The sequence below is a fragment of the Choristoneura fumiferana genome, chromosome Z (assembly GCF_025370935.1).
Source record: "Choristoneura fumiferana chromosome Z, NRCan_CFum_1, whole genome shotgun sequence".
Taxonomy (NCBI): Eukaryota; Metazoa; Arthropoda; class Insecta; order Lepidoptera; family Tortricidae; genus Choristoneura; species Choristoneura fumiferana.
The window spans coordinates 11,442,575-11,454,610 of NC_133472.1; the positions used below are offsets into that span (position 1 = coordinate 11,442,575).

The 12,036-nt window shown below is 37.1% G+C and overlaps 2 protein-coding genes across 2 annotated transcripts in view; one reads left to right on the forward strand and one right to left on the reverse strand.

Moving 5' to 3' along the window:
- Positions 1-12,036, reverse strand: part of sick (sickie) — a 266,050-nt gene that overhangs the window by 241,305 nt on the left and 12,709 nt on the right. The window lies entirely within an intron of this gene.
- Lipt2 (Lipoyl(octanoyl) transferase 2) overlaps positions 3,199-12,036 on the forward strand; it is a 33,512-nt gene continuing 24,674 nt past the window's right edge. Inside the window, exons 1-2 of the mRNA XM_074086360.1 lie at positions 3,199-3,416; positions 3,565-3,648. Coding sequence (XP_073942461.1) covers positions 3,608-3,648 — 41 coding nt within the window. The 5' untranslated portion in view covers positions 3,199-3,416; positions 3,565-3,607. The remainder of the gene's footprint in view (positions 3,417-3,564; positions 3,649-12,036) is intronic.

A 12,036-nucleotide genomic window follows, 5' to 3' on the forward strand; every position in this document is an offset into this window, starting at 1 on the left:
CAAAGCTGGTCATCAATCGGCTTGATCGATCTCAGCCACGGACACCGTGACTTTAACTAATGGCGTGCGAAACCGTGGCTAACGTAATTTACGTACTTAATCGAAGGAGTTGGAAACTCATAGGTTTAAAAACAAATAGCGAAAAGTGTTACATCGTACGGGGCAAAATTTTTGATTGACCACGGAAAAATATAAATTGAAGTAAATCGGGGTGTACTCAACATTAAACTAGTGGCTGGGTCCGGGATGGCAAGATTGTAATTTTGAAAAAAAAGAACCGGCCACGTGCAAGCTGGACTCGAGCACCGACCATTAAGATTTTCAGACTTTTCTTATTGGTATAAGAGCTACCTTGGAACGAGTTGCTGCAACTCGTTTCTTCCTAACTCTTTGGACTGTCTGGTTTAGCACATTCTAAAAAAAATACGTTAAATTCAAATTACCTATTCTAAATTCCACACCCTAATTCCACACCTGTGCGACTTGCGTCAGAATGGTGATTTAGTCAAACCTGTCTCTTCGCCATAGATCCTGTAAAATCTTTATTAACTCCCTAACTGGCTCATAACTTACTATTCCTATTACGAAGGAAGGTTTATTTCTGTCAATGGTCTCCAAAAGTTATGCAGTGCGTTGGTGAAGTTCCTAGGCTTGTGATATCTACGAGTACTGTTATTAAATTGTATAAAATAAAGAATTAGGCTCGGAAACGTGAGTTGATTATGTTATTTTTATAACTGTTGATACAATGTTGTATAGCATATACCTACCTAGATACGTAAGACCGCGTCTGTTCGTCCGCAGGTGCTTTTTATAGTTTCTCTTAAATAAATATTACTGGTCTGCCTTATTCCTGCCTCTTCTTCTTTCACCACCAACTCCTCCGTTCACTACCATCGTGAGAACCTTCACCCCAAATTTCAAGGTTCTAGGACAACCAGAAATGCCCTATAGGTTTTGATTCCCCGGCAATTTGTAATGAAGTACCTCTTGAAGGACTGTACCTACTTATTATATTCTTTTAAAATAAAATGCAAATACTAAGTATCTAATAAAATCAGATGTGTTTGTTTGATGTCCATTCCAACAGTGCCTTCTGTTTAACATCGTCTCATATCCTTACTTATGCATTTTATCAAAAAAAACTATGTTCTACTTCTTAGCTCAAGTAATAAATGTCTCTGGCATATCTGAGGTGTCCCTAAGAAAATTAATTTGGTTGGTAAGGCAACACTGTTCATTCAGCCCACTGTGCTGATAACCATGGGCAAGTTAGTAAAGCCTTGGGCCAGGACAGGGCGATTTAAGCCCGCCTGTAACTCAACAGGTATTACTGGATCCACAATGCCCTCTGTCCGGTCAGGTCATAAATTAACATAACCGTCCACTTGACGATTTACGGCCTCGTTAAAATGTTTCACGGAAAAGATAACGTAATTATAATTATCGGGCTTAAATATCAAACAAACAAACAATAGGTATCTAATTTAAAGAACGCACTTTTACGTCAATTATTAGCTAGCAGGTACAACGGCATAGTTAATATTACTAATAATTATTTTCTGTTTTGAGTACGACACTGCACTTGAGTACTGTACAGTCTGTACAGTAATAAAACTGAATCACGTACCTGAGCTATTTAACACCTACATATGTACGAGTATGTGCTACTGATGTCATATTGATATTTCATACATCTACCAAAGAAATCATAGCGAACATTTATTATTAAGAGACGACCCTGATACGCGATTCGGTTTCCACGACTGTTTATTATTTACTACTGGCCTGGCCAAGTCAGTTTACAGATAGTGTATGTACTATTTATATACCTGCTTGTGCTTTTCATACATTGGGTGGTTATATCTCTAACTAACTTGGCCCTAGGGCCCAGAAGTAGGTACTAGGTACTTGGCAAGTTTGTTAAACCGATACAGAAAGTATTCACAGAGAGTACAGGGGCAATTGTTAGCTTCATCTTAGCCTTTATATTTATGAGATCTAGATAAAAGGAAGATTAGTTACGTATGCGGTTCCACTGAAACTAAGGTAAAGTTTTAATTGAATGGTACCTATTCTACAGTTTTCCAAATAAGTACTTAACAGTTCTTGGGTATTCATTGTGGGTACTGAAACTCTTCCTATTAAGGTGTAAAAGCTATTTTAGATATATTTTTTACATCGTCGTTATGCAAACTATGGGTACCTATGTAACAAACTCTAGCTGGATTATCTCTTTGGTGGTTGGCCGTTTCAATTTATACCTATTAGTAGTGGTAGTAGCACGTAAGTACTCATTAGGATGTTATCTTTGCTCGTTATGAAACTTTGTACTCCTAATTTTGCGGCTATTTATTGTTCACGAAGTTTTAGTGACGATGTTTCTGGAATCGCTCCTCTGCTTATTACTTTATGTCCTTGCTGAATGATGGTTATCATTAAAGCAGTACATTTAGCTTAGATGTTATACATATGTGCTCGTTGAATTTGTTTAGGTATAAAATCTAGAATATGGATGTAAAACACTTATTAAAACCTGTGCGTCTATTGTGTTCTGATCGTAACATCGAAGCACTAACCATCATCACGTTTTGGAGATGGTCTTGGTAGACAGTATCATTTCGGGCAACAGACGGACTTAGTTCGGTACCAACATAAATAGGAATTACGACCACACTGCGAAATGGTGCGATCCAGGTGAACGTACCTACTTATGGCCCGAGGGGATTTCTTAGATCGAGTTACGAGCTTCGTGCGTAACTCCAATTAAAGGTGCAGTATAATTAAAACCGGATATATTTACGATAGTTCAGACAACGTGGCGCCAGGGGTGAGCCATAATTTACGGTCGTCCTTGATTTTAACCCCGTTTCGCTAACCAAGTTTAGCTCAGGCTTATAATGTTTGACCGAATTTTGTTAATTTATGAACACCCCTTTAAATTTATCATATCGGATTCACTAGTACCTGCTCACTTGTAACCAACTTATGAAAGCTCTTTCCGAAGCGGGCAGAGTCAGCTAATGATCCAAAATATGCTTTTTTGTGAACGTACATTATTAAATACTGATTTAAAATAGATGTTCAAGTCTTCCTAAGAGCTACGTTTTACGTGAACTTGAATCTCTTTACTGTGACCCGGTCGATACACTGCGAGTAAAGTGTTTATACATCTTAAGTTAAACCCAGACAGAACGCGAGGCGATTTAGACGTATCGATTTACCATCAGGAAAAGCTTTCCGTTAATTTTTAACGACACTGTCGGAGCTCCCTAATTCCCGCGATGATATCTACCAATACAATTTGTCATCAGCATGCAGCTCGGGTGCTCTGGATCTAAATTATTCAACACCCGATGGAAAATATACTTATTCATTTCTCACCGCGGCTGTGGGTCAATAACTCTTCAACCGAAGTAAGATTTTCTAATTACGAGTGTTTCCGTTTCGCCTTTGAACGATTTTTGTTTAAGGTTGTAAAGAGATTTGATTATAAAGTTACGTGTTTTTGGTTTACATTTGTTCACTTATTAACTCTCTATTTTGCAATATTGTTTTTGGAAGAATTGAACACTCAAACGAATAACACGAATGGCACGGACAAGAAATGGCACGGACGAAGCGCAGCACTGGCAAGACATTAATTGTGTGAGTGAATTTTATAAATTTAAATATTAATAAATGCAAAATAAGTAGCTCTCATACTCTTATAAATTTTGACAAGCACGAGTATATAAAATTCACCTTCTCAGTGAGAAAACTTCCATTACAATTGGGTATTATTATAAGTGTAATTTAGCCCCATTCCTCCGTAATATCGGGAGGTTCTAGTGCTCAAGTAGGCATAGGAAGACCATCTACTAGTGGAGGCATGTCGCCGGCTGCGCTCCTCAATAAATAACACGAAAGGGTTCTGTACGCGTATAATGTCGTCTGCTCACGCGACGGGATCCAGTTGGACGATGTAAGGACACACATAGGCGTCGGACGCAAGATATTGCACATTTATGTACATTAGTTTTTTAACACTAAAAATATTAGATAATCTCTGAAAGTATAGAACCGATTACAAATTCTTTCTCTATGGAAAACAGCACTATTGCTTAAAGTAGGCTACTTTTTAACCCGGTAAGTACAAAATTCCCACGGGACGAGGATGATGTTTTCCGTGCCACAGCTCATGAAAAATACATTACCTACCTACAATATATAAATGTAGTGAAAAATGGTCAAGTAGGTACTATACTAAAAACCTATTAAAAGGGTCAGCTAATCCTGATGAATAATCTGTAGGTACTTACCTAAGCAAATTAAATATCAGTTAAGTGTGTTTTTTATAGTACTTGGCATAGCAAAATGCCTTCACTTGATTTTCAAACTAATCACATCAAATCACAATAGATGACTCATTTTGAACCATTCAGCGCAATGTGTCATTAAAGTTTTTGCAAATACTCGCCGTAAATAGTTTAAATGGAAAAAGTTAAGTACTCACAGAAGATGATTTCCTCAAGTCCATGACCTGGTGTGACTCATGCGTTACTATGATTTTCCGGTACGACTTATATTAAACTTTACTGAGAATTCGGCAACTTCCTCATCTTATCTGCGATAGTGAAATGATACAAGTCTTTGCAAGATTTGTCACGTATCACCTTTATTGTGACTTTTTCTGAGTTACCGTGGTAGACTAGACTATTAAGAACTTACCACATGAATAATAAAGGCATTAAGATACTTTGTAATAAAATTTCTATTTATGTACCTTTCATAAATAGTACTTTGCGAATAGCGATTCGAGTGCTTGTTGAAACTCTCATGGATTAATATATATTATGTGTCATTATTAGACAAATCGGTGCGCAAACATTATCTTCAGTAGGTAATTAGCGTAGCGTCACCATACACATCAAAGGTTAATATTTATTTGAATGAAATATTGAATTTGTTCCAACTTACAAGATCTTAATTTAGGTACGGTTTTGGATTCCAATTGTCTACATGTACTTAGCAGTAGGGCTGCGTTTGGGCGCGAAAACATGCGAGCCTCACCGTTGTCCGTGTGGTCACCCTGTAGATCATCTGGGGCATCACGGACTTGCATGCTTGAAGAGCGCCGGCTGTTTTTACCGGCATTGGAGTCTCAATGACATAGTCAAGCGAGCGCTCACCTCGGTTGCCGTGCCGGCGGTACTCGAGCCAAGTGGGATGCTGAGCTGGATGATGGCAAGAGACCAGATCGAGCCACACTTGTGCCCTGGAGTCTTGGACGTGCTCTAGTTTGGGATGCCACTTGAGTGGATACGTTTAGCTTCGTCTCACGTCACAAGCGCCGCTCGGAGAGCTGGGGCTGCAGCCGAACAAGCGCAAATAATAAAGTCCAGAAAGTACTTACAGCTATGCGCTAATTAGGAATTTGTTGCGCTGGCTGTAGGGACTCTGAGCCCGTGGTCGTCTCAAACAAAGAAACTATGCAAGGAGTTGTCCACCAGGTTGGTCCATGCCACTGGTGATCTTAAGGCTGGCTCCTACTTTGCCCAACGGCTAAGTCTCGCGATCCAGCGTAGGTGAACTGCGATAGTTTTTATTTTTAAATTAGTTTTATTCTCCTACTTTTTTTATTAATATTTGTAATTTAATGTGTTGAATTTTTAGTTGCTATTTTGTCAGTTAGTTATGATGTATATACCTTCTGTGTTAGTTTAGGTTAGATTAGCATAAATAATATTGAGCACAAAGTATGTTTATTGTATACCTAAAGTATTTACAGTGTTTTGAAATGACACATTTTACAATGGTAAATCTATGTATAAATGCTTTCTGAGTAAGAAATACATTTCTAATGAGTCAATTAATTAAACTTATGTGCCAAAGTGGCCATTAAATACATTTCCGTAATCAGATAACGAACGAATCCGCCATAGCCGAATTGACAACGGCTCATCTAGTTTGTATTCCAGGCAGATAACCGGGCAATTTTATCCGGACAGAGGCTCGGGTGGCGCGACCAGACAGACGGTCTGCGAGAAGCGGCTACGTTCGAATACTTTGTTTTTATTGCTCTCTGTCTTCTTTCGACCAAATAAGGAAATGTAAATCGGACCGGCGAATGCCCCATAAAATTATTGCAGGTGTTTTAAACCCGGATCTAAATAGGTATGATAATATCTATCACGTCTCACATTTCATGTCAAGTTTCTTTTTAAAACCTAATAATCTGAAATTGCCAGCAAAACAAAGATAGCGTTTGTGTCATTTGTAAAAAAGAGCAACAGTCACAGCTGAGCCGGCGCGAGGGAGCAATAAAGTGTGCAGACAATTTGTTTAATCAAAAACAAAATGTAGGCCTCCCCAACCGCCCCCGGCCAGCTCCTGCAACACGACACTTTTTGTTTTGCCGCCCAAGTGAATGAGATTTGTTCAGTGCGGGAAGTCATTCTGAATGGGATGAAAGATCGCGTCGATAAGTATGCAAAATTAAAAATAGCTGTTTTTACTAAAGAAAGGAAGGCAAACGAACAAGTGTTAATGGTAGTAATCGGATACTTATAATTATGTATTACATATCTAAAAATGTGTTATTTTTATTTTGACTTTGACATTGAATTTATTTTTTAAATTATGAGTGATTTAGGCTAAGTTAATTTTATTGTATACAATTTTGCATGATATTTGTATATTTTCAAAGCAAATAGAGACTGACCTGAACTGGCGCTCGCAATACAATACAATAGTGGAATCGCAAATGTATCGTCAATGAAGTTCTTGGTCTAAGATGCAATGTGTATTTAGGTACTGTACTATAGTTTTTTTATGGCTGATTCTTGGCACCAAAACACAAGATCGCAAGTATCCTACTTAGCGCCAGGATTAGTGAGTATGATAGTTGTTTATGTTAAATAAAGATCAGGACGAAACTCACAAAAGGTTTAACATCATTAGATAAATTTTAAATGGAAGCAATACACCTCGCCAGCCCACCAATACGGGTAACATAGCTGTGTCACACACAAAGCCACAATTAATAGTATAATAAGCTCCATCGTTTCATCAACTGGCTGATGCGTGATAGAATGATCATCGTGCCATTTGAGTGAACAATGCAGTTGATCAAAGTGAATTGGAACCAATACTGGTTGTACAACAAATAGCACTAATATTTGAAATACCTAATTGCTAGTGTAAATCGAAATTATCGTTATTTAGAATCTGTGGGAAATCTGCAAGATAAATTGTATAAGACGAAACAACGTCTTCAACGTTCCCTCGTCATCTCATTAGCCGAGTATGGTGAGTTCTTTCTCATACTTATTATGAATCGATTGTAAGAGTATAACAAATGAAACACTCAATTGGTTTGAAAATTTCTAAAAACTTTAAATATTTTATCAACAAAACAATTTTTAAAAATGTCGCTATGATTTTTATCAAATTAGATGTATACCATATGGATAAATATATCTCAAAGCTAAACACGCAACTCAGCGTCATGAGAATGAGAGCTTGTGTTGGTGTTTTTGAGGGTTTCATCCATGTACAATATACATAGCATGCTTTTAAGTTGCTGACAGTACCTACATACAATCTTGCCAGCGCTTTCCCCAGCGAGCAAATATTGTCGCCGTGTATTGTTATTCTACCCACGATCACTCGGTCACGTCTCTAGCCAATAATTCTACACTGACTCATCTCATGCTTGCTACAATTTTCACTTCAGAATATCGAATAAGTATAATTTCATACGAGAAAATGTAATCAAGCATTTCGGGACGTACCAAAATTACATATTCAAATGAGACAACGTTACCTATATAATAGGTATGTATATCTTTAACAATACGATACAGCAAAGATCGAAAGCTTCGCTGTTCACTGCAATGGATAAAAGTAAAGAGTAGCTAAGTGCTTAGTTAAAGGGTTGATTACTAGGTTAGCACAAGTTATCAAATTACGTATTAAAGCTGTATTACGTTTCTGTCTAAAGTTTCTAGCAAAATATAAATCATAAAGGAAAAAGCTGTGGAAAAATATTGAGTCATTTTCACGATGAGTCACTCGCCTCCGCGCTATCCGTCATACTCATAGTCGTAGAAAAAGAAGGTCAATTTCAGCTCTGTTGCGTGGTGGACTCGAGCCACAGTATTAAATTTTTACCCTTCATTTTCAAAGAAACTGGACAAATCTGACTTTAATCATAAGTTAAAAGCAAAACAGTAAATCTTTTTTGATACAACCTTTAACAGATTGATTCTTTTACTGCTAAAAAAAAGAGTTTGTTAAACAATAAGGTAATATTTACTTATTTACTTTTATTATTAGGTATTATTTATGTTTATAGTACTTTATGTGGTATCACCATGTCAGCAACAAAAGATGAAAAAAGTATACTTATGACTATTATAAGGTGAATTAGTTGAAAGTTCAAAAGTGCTGCTACACTATAAATGAATGTTTAGAGGAATAAGAAACAATATTAGTTATTGTTGTTATATAGTCAAAAATTATCTCGTTGTACTGTACCACACTAATATCTATTTTAGTTTATGTCTGGATGAAAGTATATGTAGTTACTTGTGCCTGAGTTACCTACATCACATGTAGTTACATTACATGTTTGCTAATGTATAAACTTCGTCTAAAAAATTACGTGTACTTACTACATTATTAAGTAAATTAATATTAATTCAATTGCTATGCCTAGACAGGACATCAAAATTATTGTAAGAAATGTTAGAATTAAATTATTGGAAGCCAACCAACTTTTTGGAAGATATTTTCCAATTCTATTGTACGGTAACTTAGTTAATATATGTACCTACCTATTTTCTGAATTATGCAGAACCGTAATATAATAAGTCTTAATTAATCACGTTTCCTGGTCGTAACAGAAGCACTTGACATTTAAACTGGATCCAAGTTAAAGGCCACATTCTTGTTTACGTTGTTTGTTTAGAACCTTAACAGTACGAACATTACATACTACATCATTTGTATCTACAACTTACAATGTACTATTCAATTTCAGCACAACAACATAACTTTTCGTACCGACGAGTACAACCGGCAACCTACAACCTCTACCGTATCCGGCGAAACCGTAAAACAGCACAACCTCAAAACAGTATCCCTTCAGCCCATTTAAGCCGTAAAAAGGCGAACGAGGAAAACTCTTTACACAAAATATGATACACATAAATATCCCGCGTATTCGGACGATGTTTCAGCTCAGACAAATCTGATAAAGCCTTATTTATGAGTAAGAAGTATCTAAGTAATAGTACTTATTAAAGTTTTGAAAGTTGCGCGCACTTCACAGCAAGTTCCCGTTTCCAGCACTTGACACTTTTAGGTTTAATTGGTTTAGGTAGTGTCCACACTATCACTTGTTTGTTTCATGTGGTTGTCGTAACTGTTGGCAGCATGGTTGCGCGCGGACGGGCGTCGGGGCGGGCGCGCGCGGCGCACTGCTGGCTGCCGCCGTGCAGCCTCCGCCCGCCCGCCCCACTGATGCGCAATTGCATCGCCTTACGCGACTTACGCGCCTACCCTTGTTTTGGCGGCGTAACTTTGCGTAACTATGAGATAAGACTTACTAGTACGTTTTCACCACTTGTTCGTAAACAGTGTCGTAACATGAAGGATAACTTATTTGCAATCCTCTAAATAAAACCCATAAGGCCTTTTTTCGCGTATTACCTACTTTTGCTTACTTACTTGCTTTTTAATTTGAAGTAGGCACATATCTATTAAATTAATTACTGAGGTAATTCTCGCTTAAAATGTAGAAGTATCGATACAGTTAATAATGTTAACTGCGTACATAAGTCATAGGACTGTGAAAAGGGACGTGTATATATATAGGTACCAACACTAGGTTCGAAAATACAAAAACTCTATATCAACAGCAGCGGTACACCAAGTTATAATTTCTAGACTGATAGTTTTCTTTACTTCCATGACCAAAAATAAATATGTTTGCATTTAAAGCAATGTATTTTCGGCATGCAGTTTATACATACACAGCGACTTTGAAGAAAAAGAGTTTAAAAATAAAGGTCTACAATTAGCAAAAGCACTTCACATTTTTTACCTCCCTTTCCCCAGAACTATATAAACCAAACCATGGAACATTATGCAATTGATTATGAAAACTAAATTAAAATCGAATGTGTAGTTTTAAAGATCTATGCATACATACAGACAGACGGCGGGAAGTGACTATTTAATACTACACGCAGCAATATGCAAGGCTATTGAGAAAAGCCAATGGCTGCAAACGGCTTGGAATCCCCATCCACAGCCACAATTGCAGCTGACGAGGCCGTAGCGGAGAACAGTTCCCTTACAACCCAAAAGGATGTATGTCTATGTGCAATTTCAAGGAACATACGACCTTTCATTATGCGAGGCAGTTGCTGCATTAAGCTCCTCCAATAACTGGGGCGAGCATTCGTGACATATTTTTTTCTGAAGTGCTCGGAAGTGTACGGTACTTAATTAAAGTAGATTCAAAGTACAAGATTTCATGAACCGCTAACTTTTCGAACTTATTGTATAAAAACATCTCAGACAAACAGGCTCAACAAAACTCTAGTAAAGTCAATTTAGGCAAAGCTAGGACTTCTCTGTGACAGTATGTGAACTTTCGTCAAAAAATAAGTGTGGCACTTGTCGCAATCTACTTCATTTTATTTTAAAAACATGTGTTATAATTTATATTAGTTATGAGTGAGAAACTTATATAATATTTATTATTAATTTATTTATTTTTAATTTACTCTGCTATGTTAGTACCTTTCGTAATTAAGTTTATTTTAATTAACCCTATAGGGTAAAGTTTTTTTTTTTTTCAAAACAATATATTATGTTTTGAAAAAAATACTTTCTGCCAATTTTCTTGCGGCGCATTCTTCTTGGCATTGGATGGTCTTTTCGAAAGCGCTGGTAGAATAAATGAGGTACGGAACTCTAAAAAAATACATTGCATAACATTGCCTCTACGGCTTGTCGTATTAGCACGGTAAGTAAGCGTTTTAGATCAAGATTCATAATACAAAAAAATTAAAAATCGTAAACTGCAGTGCACTGTGAACACATAGGTACAAGCCTTTGAATATTTTATAATAAAAACACAAAGCTGTTACGGTTAAGGAAAATTCTCCATAAAACATAAAACAATATGGCGGGGGGGAGCAGCCGTAAAACGAAATAAATTTCGTTAGAAGCAAACCCGTGGTCCGGTCACGTTGCTGCCCATAACTCGACATGACAGATTAAAGCGAGGGAAAATAGGTTTTTGATTTAACTGTTCAAGTCCTGAAATCAATAGATAAGCTGCCCTGCAATCGCCAAGTACGTAAATTTCGCACTGCCACATAGATTTAAAATGCCGATTTTTGATATAAATCGATTTGGATATAAATCGATTGGTGAATCAAATCACCCCACTTCTACTCAATGTTAGGGAATGTATAGACCTCTTCATTATATACGCCATAATTTCCTGTCGCCTGCCGGATCTGACCACTTCAGGTATACACTACATACTTTGGCTTAATCTTAGCCACTGCCCTATAAACTAGGTAAATATTTCATACTAAATTAATGCAATGCGTATAATTTTATTTTCATTTTCTTTTACGTTATTTTAAAACCTATCTCAAAAGCAAAGATAAGCTCTTAAACTTCATCTGATTGTGACTGCACGAGACAGTGGCGGTATCAGATATCCTTTTTCGATTCTTTGTCTATGGTTGTTCAAGTTTCGCAACCAATACGGCTATACGAGTACTTGTGTACTCGCTTTGTTCTCTTCACACCGCATTAGTTCCGGGTAATCATTAGCGTCTAGCACGTGGGACGTGTCGGAGACTCGGAGGTACCTAATCGCCTCTTCCAGCCCACTCCCTGTACTAACTCGATAGTCTCGATACACGGACATAATAGAGCTATAGCTTAAACCCGGTATCTTGGTTTACTATACACAACACCCTGAAGTTGCACTCGCTTCGTGGATCTTTTTTTATTTGTGTTATT